This window comes from Hydra vulgaris, chromosome 07 (genome assembly GCF_038396675.1).
Source record: "Hydra vulgaris chromosome 07, alternate assembly HydraT2T_AEP".
Lineage (NCBI taxonomy): Eukaryota > Metazoa > Cnidaria > Hydrozoa > Anthoathecata > Hydridae > Hydra > Hydra vulgaris.
The window spans coordinates 21,995,911-22,005,979 of NC_088926.1; the positions used below are offsets into that span (position 1 = coordinate 21,995,911).

At 30.4% G+C, this 10,069-nt stretch overlaps 1 protein-coding gene across 1 annotated transcript; it reads right to left on the reverse strand.

Moving 5' to 3' along the window:
• Positions 1-8,211: 8,211 nt before the first annotated feature.
• On the reverse strand, positions 8,212-8,766 carry LOC136082624 (uncharacterized). Its single transcript, XM_065802039.1, has one exon. It carries the CDS (start codon positions 8,764-8,766, stop codon positions 8,212-8,214), a length of 555 nt encoding a protein of 184 aa, XP_065658111.1.
• Between the last annotated feature and the right edge of the window lie 1,303 nt (positions 8,767-10,069).

Genomic DNA, 10,069 nt, shown 5'->3' on the forward strand with positions numbered 1-10,069 from the left:
AAAAAAACTAGTATTAAAAAAAATCAAGATGCACACTTAATTTTATCAACTTAATACAAAACGGTATAAATATTAAATTATAATTTTTTTCCCCAACATGGGCTAATAAAAAAAGCTAATTAGAAAGTAAAAAAGCAATCAACATTTACATTTCCATGAAAAACTTCAACTATAAATAACTATAAATAGAATTTACTAACAACATTTAATGTTACATGTTTTGACTGCGTCCGTTAATATGTGCCGTAATAGGTAATATTTAGAGATGGGCCGATTCCAAAAAATACCGATGCCAATTCCGCTTCTCAATTGCGATTCCGATTCTTTACCGATTCCGATTCTTTTATGATTTTTATTATTTTAATTTAACTGATAGTGCTTATAGTTAATTTAATACTTACACAGACTTTAAAAATAAAAACATTTAAGTCAGTTATATGTACAGGTGAAAAGGGGCTAATAACACCGAGGCTCTAGGAAGCACTCCCTCTCCAATCCTTTTTATCGAAAACTTTTTTTTTAAGAAGTTGACCTCAAAAATGAGAATTGTTTTTACAAAATAAGGGAGCGTGCATTCCTCCACCCCCCACCTCCTACTCTAAAAACCGTGTCGGCCTTGTGAAATAATAGCAACTTAACTAATATCATATAAATAAATAACAAATAATATACAGAATGTTTGTATAATCTTATTATTAATAAGAAACAAATAATATATTCATAAGTAATGGATAGTGATCAGATAAACAGAATGTTGTATTTTCAGCATTTACATAAGTCACTAGCATTAGCACTGATAGTTTAGAAAAGGCAGATCTTAGTTCAAAAACACAAGCATTTGCACTCGTTCCGGAGTTAACTGGCTTCTTTTCCAGTTGCAGACAAGCCCCGCAGTACTAAATAACCGCTCCAAAAACACTGTACATAGAGGCGTCCCTAAATATTTCTGTGCTAGTTTTTTTTTATATTAAGAAATTTGGATTTCCTCCAGTAATCAAAATCTTCGTGACTTGTGAGGTTCTTTCAAGTACACTGCAACTTCGTCTGACATAGTGCAATACGCAGTATGTATCTAAAATATTTAAAAAAAATTTTAAATATTTCATATTTTTCACTTCCCTAAGGCTGAGGGGGCCACTTCAGTCGAAGAGGCTACTTTTTTTTTTTTAATTATTTTGTGTTCCTAATTGTGGTAACAGCCCTCTCTCAGTTCTTTAAATCCAAAACACGGACCTTGACGAACAAGGTCGCTACGCCAAAAAATATAGTCAAATATTTTGCAATATTTACAGTACAACAAAAATATAGAAGCACATTCAATACTTACTACAGAATTTGTGTTGATTATTTGGTTATATAATGACCAGACAGCACCTGGAGCAGGTATGGTTCGTTCTTGATTTTCAGCAACTTTAATTTCAAGACCTCGTCTATTTCAAGTGCAGTCAACTCACCGATCAATAAAGTAACAGCTTTCTCAGCCATCGTCCTGCTCTTATAAATCTTGTTTTTAATTTGGGATCTAGTATTTTGCAAAAGCATATATAGGTTCGTTTTCGCAGTCTCCGTAACAACGATGCAAAAATTCACACAGAGATTCTTTGAAATTTCCATAGTCCTTGATGCAATCAAATGACATGTTAACTGCATTTATGATTGGGATAACTTTTAATATGTTACTTTCAATGAACTTGCAGTAAGCGTGACGTCTTCAAAAACTTTTAAAGCAGCAACGAGAGAAACCAGACTGTCCCATTCTTCGGTTGAGAATTCTTTGTTTTGTCGAGCAGCTTTTGGGAAATGTGGCGTTACCAACAGAATCGCATCTTTTTGTTCAATTAAACGGTTTAGTATATGGAAGGTGCTATTCCGTCTTGTTGGCTCATCTTAAATGATGCTGTGTTTAGGAAATCTCAAAATCTCCTAAGATCTCAAAAGTTTGTACAATTTAACCGAATGTTTAAAGTGTCCTACTATTCTTCTACATTTAGCAGTTAGTAAAGAAATACGTTCATTGTCGAGACAGCCATCTTTTACATCCAACTGAAGTGTATGAGCAAGATAAAGAATGTATGAAAATTTCCATAGCAGAGACTTCCATACCAGAGACAATATTTCATACTAACATGATCAGCTTTCTTTGCCCAGAAACAAATTTTACTTGATACCTTCTGATAAATGTTAGGAATTTCAATTGTCGAGAAATATTTTCTGCTTGGTATTGTATATTTTGGCTCCAAGTAACCTTTTGAAACCAGGATTTTCTACTATACTAACAGGTTGGTTATCTGTGCATACATTTCTGCAATAAGCCTTGTAATTTTTATTGCCTTCGGATCTGTAGATGTGAAAGGCTTGGTCTTTGCAAACACATGGTGTATTATCGGTTGTTTAGGAGATGAAGATCTAGGCTTCATTTTTACAGAACTAAGCGTAGAAGAAGAGCTTCTAGTATTGATATCCGCATCTTCAGACTTAGGCCCGAGACTTGTAAATACGGATGTGAGTGTAGTAGATTGAGGTTCCCTTAGCATGGTCGTAGGAGTATCACAAACAGGGTTAGGACTGGATGATGGTTCTGCAGTAGAGCTATCCGCACATTTATCAAAATTAATAATACTAGCTTTATCTTGTTTTTGATTTTTAATATCAGATTTATGAAAAGCATTTAAATGCTTTAGCATGTTAGATGTTGTGTATGACTGAGAAATTCTGCCACCACTCCTGGATAGAACTGTTTTGCAAAAGCTGCATATTGCAGAGTTAGTGTCATTTAAATCGATCGCAAAATACCTCGCTTTTCTATCGTTTTTGCATGATAATGAAACAATTTTCTGAAATAAAAACAGCATTTATAATAATAAAAAATTATAATACAAACAATAATAGTTACAAAAAAACAAGCAAATAAGATTATTATAATAGTACTTATCGCCGGTTCAAGTATCAATTGAAATTCTATGGCAGTATTTTGCGTATTTGCAACGTTTACTTTTGTTAAGGTTTTCCTTCACAGTTTACTTAACTTCAACAATGATATTAAACGCAAAAGTGAAAATTTAACGTAAACTAAACAAAAGAAAATCACAACGGCAAAGAGTGTAGATTTTATTTCAATTATCGAGAAAGTATTAATAAAAGAAGTGAAGCCTTTAAAAAGTCATTTTAGAAAGAATCGGAATCGTTAAAAAAGGTAGAGAATCGCAATTCTTACAATTCCTTGAGAATCGCTGGAATCTGGAGAATCGGAATCGGAATCGACCCATCTCTAGTAATATTTAATAGGAACATTTTGCTGGCTAACTGTGACTTGTTAAAAGATTTCATTTTCTTTAATACAAGTGCTAAATATGCTAAATTTAACATATGCAGAGCCGTAACCACAACTTTGATATTAGGGGGGCCTATAGTTCTTTTAAAGGAGGGAGTTTTGATTTTCATTTATAATGTATATTTAATAATACTTGCGTCAAAAATTGTTTATCTCTATAAAAATGCTAATTGAAATTTCCGAAAATGTTTATTCGTGTTTGACATTTATTAATAAACTCATTTACGATCTTAACCAAATCATTTTGTCTACTGCTTCCACGTGAGTATGAAGATCTAGCAAGTTCTTTATGCGGGAATCTGCTGTTGTTGATCGAAGGTAGGTTTTAACAGCGGAGAGAGATCTTTCACTAAGACCATTAGTAGTTGGCATGACAACAATTAGCTCGACAGTCTTTACAACTTCGGTAAGATAAGTAACTTTTGAAAAACAAGATGAGATCTTTGATAGTGATTTTTTGATGTCGTAACCTAATGATGTTGTAATGCTTGGGAAAAGAGCGATTTATGTTTTAGTTATAGATTGGGTAATGTGTTGACAGTAAAAGTGACAAACTGATTGCAGATGATTTTCCCAATTATCCCCTTTTATTGACTTGAGAAGAACTTTCTGAAGATCAAAATTAACCTTATAATCAGGTAAATCAAACCTTTGTTTTAGAAAGCTGATAATAAGATCAAAAGCTTCAAAATACAATTGGCGATAATGTTCTTTAAGTGAACCATGGAAATGATAGGTTTTTTTGTGGATTAAGAGTTGTTTTTAAATAATCAGGCATTTTCATTTTTTTTGAGAGTTTAGGGTCAGCCACACTAGGCTGGGTTTTCCATTTCATAGCACGTTCCAAAAACATTTTGTAAATATTGCTGCTTTGGAATTTTTCCAGAACATTAACGACTTGAGATGTTAAATTCTGTCCTTCCGCTGCCGAAATACTTTGACCTTGGAGTAACTTACTTAGATTGTCTGTTTGTTTCAGGAGGCACTTCCCTAAATAACGACAAAAGATAAAGTCAAATTTTGACATTATAAACTTTACTCCCCGAATTCTTGCTTTCATTGAGGTATCATTCAACTCTTGCAATAACCAACTCCAAAGTTCCATTAGCCCGCGATAATTTTCTAAAAACGATTCAAAAACATCGCTACGCACTGTCTGCCTAGTTAGACAAAATTTATGGATAGACTTTGAATTGTTTACCGTTAGTTCTCTAATAGCATTAAGTTTGAAATTTTTTTTAAGCTATTTTTTGATAAGTTTGCAAATATATATATTACAAATTATATGCTGTTCCAAACGTTTCGTTGAGACTTGGAATATTTTTTATGGCATCAACTGTGGCAAGGTTTAAAGCGTGGCCGTAGCAATGCGTGTATAAGCACTTTTTGTTAAAGGACTTTATCTCAGTTGTTAGTCCAGATATAGGACCAAACATATTAGCAGCGTGTTCTCAAAAATATTCTCAGAGAATATCTTTGAGAACACGCACAATTTCTTTGAAAGTTGTATTTGGTAACGGATGTGTACCAATGAACTCTTCGTGATCATTTAAAACATTAATTGATTCTGAGTTCCACATTTCCACAAAAAGACGTGGTTAATTTTGTCATTGTTAAATTTGTTTTGGTTTAAGTTTATGGCTTTCGATGCACTAAATAACACAAAAGTTTTCTTTTTTACTTTTTTTTTTGGCGGCAACCCAGCAAGCACATAACGTTTTTTCAACGTTATTTTAAACGTTTCGAGTTGGTTGATATACGGTTGAAAAATAACGATCGAAATTTCAACGTTATTTCAACGAAAGTTCAACGTTAAAAAAAAAACGATGAAAATTTCAATGTTTATTTTTAAATAAAACATTTATTTTTTAACTAAAAATAAACGTTGAATTAACGTTGAAATTTTCAGCGTTATTTTTTTAACGTTGGAATAACGTTGAAGTTTAGACAATTAAAAATAAACGCCAAAAATAAATTAAAGTTTGCCTACACAAAAGTACTAATATTTTGGTATTAAAATAAAAACCACTGATCTCTATTAGTGTCCGGACTTTGTCGAATAAAATTCCGGTTTACGAGAAATTTCGAGAAATTTTCGAAAAAAACTGAAAAATTCGGAAACGATAAATTATTATTTTTCGTTTCCGAGTTTTTTCGTAACGTCGAAATAAATAAAATATTTATAAATTTCTGTTCGAGTATTTTCAAAAAAAATCATTGTTTACAATAATTTTCATTTTTGACGACTATGTTTTTAAATACATTTTACTTTTTTTTACCTTTAATTTTTACGACAAATTTTATATTGTTCTTTGTTTATTTTTATGATTTATTTTTATTTTATTTTAATTAATAACTTTAGTTGAATTCACTTTTATAATTTTTTTGTAGTAAAAATTATAATTTGATGTAATCTTTGTATAATATTTTCTAGACAATTATTAATTCTATTTTAATTTTGTATTAGCCAAATTCATGTTGCGCGGTTTGTAGGGAAAAAAATAATAATGGTAGCATTATAAATAGCAACAAAACCTTGTAAAGTCTAGTTTTGTTTATATAAATTTCAAATCTTTTTTAATAAAAATGGGGGCTTAAGTTTAAAGTTGTATTATGTTGATTGAGTTGATTATGTTGATTGAGAAGTAAAAGAATAAATTTTTAAAAGTAAATGGTTTTGTTTATAATATATAATTGTGAAATCTATTTTACTGAAAATGTTTGTTTACATTTAAAGTTATAAAATGTCAGAAAATATTAATTCGTTGAATAAAATGCAATGTTTGCTGTGGCTAAACGAAATTGGGCAGTCAGTATCAGGAACATTGGAAGAGTTGCACCAAAGAATTCAAAAGTTTTCTTTGTATCCAAATTTAGTGAAACGATTGAGAGACAAAACCAAACAAAGTTACACGTTTAAATGCAGTCTTAACCCGTTAGATATACCTCAAGTAACATCAAAATGGTCTTCAGATGAAACCTTGTACCCCCTAGTAAACGAGGAAACATTTTTAAATTATTGTTCATATAAAAAGCAGGGGAATTCTGGCCAACAGGATAAAGCTGTAAGAATGCTACAGAGCAGGAAAATTGTTTCAGTAAAATCACTGCATGATATTAATGCAATATATGTCCAAGGAATGATTAAAAAATCGTATGGTACTGATATACGGCCTGCTGTCGTGTTATTTGAAAGTATTACTCCTAAACAAGCATATTGTAGTTGTCCGATAGGCTCTAGTGGATTATGCTGTCATATCCTAGCTCTTTTATTATATTTAAAGCATTATTTTGAAACCAATGAGAAAATTTTAGAATTATCGTGCACACAACAACTACAAAAATGGCACAAACGGTCTTCAAAAGGATCTATACCTATGGTTCCACTTAAAAACATTAAACCAAAATCAGCCAAATTAAAAAAAAAGTACGGTAAATTAAAAATATCTCCTGCTGATCCAAACTCAAACATTTACAAAAGAGATATAACTTTGATTGTAAAAAAACTAAAAGAACAGTTGAAAAAGGAAAAATCAATTGAAACACATATTTATTCTGTTTTAATTAATTCAACATTTGGGATACATACTTCTGTTGGACAACATTTACATTACAAATATACATTAAGAACAGCTTTAGCATTAGCTGATCATCAATATTGCAAATCACAATTGTTTGATGAAAATGTAATACAAATAAATGAAGAAAAAATAAAACAAATAAAATATTATGTAGATAATGACTCTTTAATTAAAAATGATACTAGTACAAGTGTAAATATACACCAAAATGATTCTTTTATAAATATTATAATAAATCAGAATACTTTAAAAATACAAGTTGAAACAGCAGATCTAGTATATCAAAATTGCAAAAACATACCACTACATAATGAAATAAATGAGCAGCTGAAAAGTAATATTGAAATTATTAAAATAGATTTAAGTTTTTTGAAATCACCGAAGCCTTATGGTAGTAATTATATGGATGTAGAGTAAGGTACCTATGAATGGAATGAGTACAGAAAGTTTAAAATTACTGCAAGTCGACTACCGGCCTTACTAGGGCTACATGGAAATGTAAACTATTCATTGATTTGGGATGTTGTCAAAAATGGTACTAGTACTTCTGATATGAGTCATGTAAAAAATTTTCAACGTGGTATTTTATATGAAGAAATAGCAATAAAAAACTTTGAAAAAATTAGTAAGTGCAAGATTGAAAAATGTGGATTCTTTGATCACCCTTTTGATAAAAAGTATGGATGCAGCCCTGATGGTTTAGGACCATGTGGGATTTTATTAGAAGTAAAAACTCGTGCACAATTTACTGATGGCCCTTTAACATCTCTTAATAAGTATCCACAATATTATGTTCAATGTCAACTTCAAATGCTATGCACGGATGCAAAATATTGCGTTTTACAGTCGTATCACCCAGAAACAGAAACCTCCAATTTTTTTCTAATTTGTCGTAATTACACTTTAATGCAAATTATCAAAGAGGTCATAGATTCTATCTACCACAATGAAAAGATATTAAAATGGGATCATAAGGAAATCAAAGAACTAAATATTTTTGCGAAAGCTATTATTGGTCAAATTCCAGATTTTTTTACCATGAAACCATTGCGAACAGTTATTAAATCAATCTCTAAGAAAGCACCCATTATTTGTTTTGTTAATGAATTTGATTTTAGTATTTTATAATAATATTTGAAGTTGTTGAATCTTAGTAACTTAGGAGTTACTTTTTGTTCGGATTTAATTTTAATTTCAAGAGTTTTAAATTTTCAAAATGAACACCTTTAAAATATTCAACAATGGGTTTTGAGAGAAAAAACTAAAACAATATGCTGAAAGAAATTTTTTTAAATACCATTATTTTGGTCCTATGGGAGGCATTGTTAAATTCACTATGTGTGCTAACATTTGCCATGTTGATGATAACAAATCCATTCTATTTATGGGCCACACAGTGTTCATAATTCCCCAATCCCGTATTCTTCCGATGTACCTTTCAACATGAATACAAGTTGAAGCTATGTCAAAGTTACGGGCCACATCAACTTGAAAAAATTGATTAGAATCTTTTTGTTTTGGACGATTTAATGTTATTCCCTTCGTTGCACAAAAATCTTGTATAGAAAAACCTCTATCACTCATAATCTCGTGATCTTTCTCTACAAATAAAATTGCATCTGATTTTTCTGTTAAATCTGAATCCGAGATAGAACCTGGATATATATCACTAAATAAGATGCCACCACCATGTGGTGCTATTCCAATCAAAGCTTTTCCTGTTTGGGTATTCTTGTAATTAGAAAACATTAAAGAGTTTAGCTCAAAATTTGAAGCACTTTGGAATTTAAACTCAGTTGCATCAATAATTAAATCAGTAAGACCATGTCCAGTTTCAATAAAACTTTTTGGCATCTTTTTTTAATAAAAAACCAGATTCTGGCTTTAAATCTATTTCATTGAATATGGTTGACAGAAATATAACCCATCCTATGAATATTCTTTGAGTAGTTGACTTGGATGTATTCAAAATGTATGCCATAACTCCTTGATTAAGTCCATGTCGACATGTTGTTAGAACAAATAACAGTTCAGTTGGTAAATCGATCAATCTTTTTCAATTAGAGTTATTTTTACAGTCAGGATATGGAATTAAGTGAGTATATGGTACAACAGAAGTTAAAATTAAACTAAACTGTTCAACTGAGAGTCCACATAAGTATTTAAAAACAATTGGCTGGTTAACTAATTCAGAATATATAAAATTATTTTTATTTGTATTGTAGATTTTATTTTGTGCTTGAAGCAGCTCAATTTCATTTTTTGCGTCTCTTAATTTTTTTTTAAGATTTGAAATCTTGAGTAGTGCTGAACTTAGCTGTTTCTTAATCTTCTTTTTTGAATGCTCTTTTTGTATTGATGCGCATGGCAGAATGGTTTCTATTTCAAGAGGATTGCTTTTGTTTGAAAGATCATTTAAGTTTTGAGTTGCCACTTCGAATTTTTGTTTTGCAACTTTTAAACGACTTATAATACTGTGACTAGGGTTTTTATACTTTTCATATGTTTCTTTTGCTATAGTATATTTTTCTACTATTTTGTTATATTGATCTTTAGGAATAAAAATGTCAGGTAACGATGTTGCACTTTCTCGTCCATTACTCCAATGAGATGCACAAATGTGACCATGATCCCAATTCATTCCAACTGTTTAAAAAAATGTTTTATATTCGTTCTGAATAGCTTCTACACGTGGAAGGCGATAAAATCCAATTGGTTTCCCATTTGCGTCTTTAGAACTGAAGTTATTAAAACACATAGGAGAAGCACATGTCCATTTCACCATTTTAAAATCAAGGATATAGCTAAAGTTATTCAATTCAATCTTTTTTTGAAGAAAAACACAATGAAAACAGAGCACCTTTAAGATCCGCTTGTGTTAAATATAAATTTTTTTTAAACAAAGCTACCATTTTTATTTTTTTCCCTACAAATAGACCCAGACCTCTGACGTGAATTTGGCTAATAATCAGACAGTGCAGAGACTTCCGGAATGGCGGACGCTTTTTTATAACGAATTTTATAAATAAATTTAAAAAAAAAAGAAAGATAAAGAAAAAAGAATAAAATAAGAAAAATAAATGAAATAAAAATAAAAAGAATGAAGAAAAGAAAAAAAATATATAAAAAAGCAAAAACTAAAAAAAATAATAAAAAC

What these genes read in the sequence shown, in the direction of transcription:
- LOC136082624 (XM_065802039.1), bottom strand. Translation starts at nt 8,766, where the DNA reads ATGCCAAAAAGTTTTATTGAAACTGGACATGGTCTTACTGATTTAATT.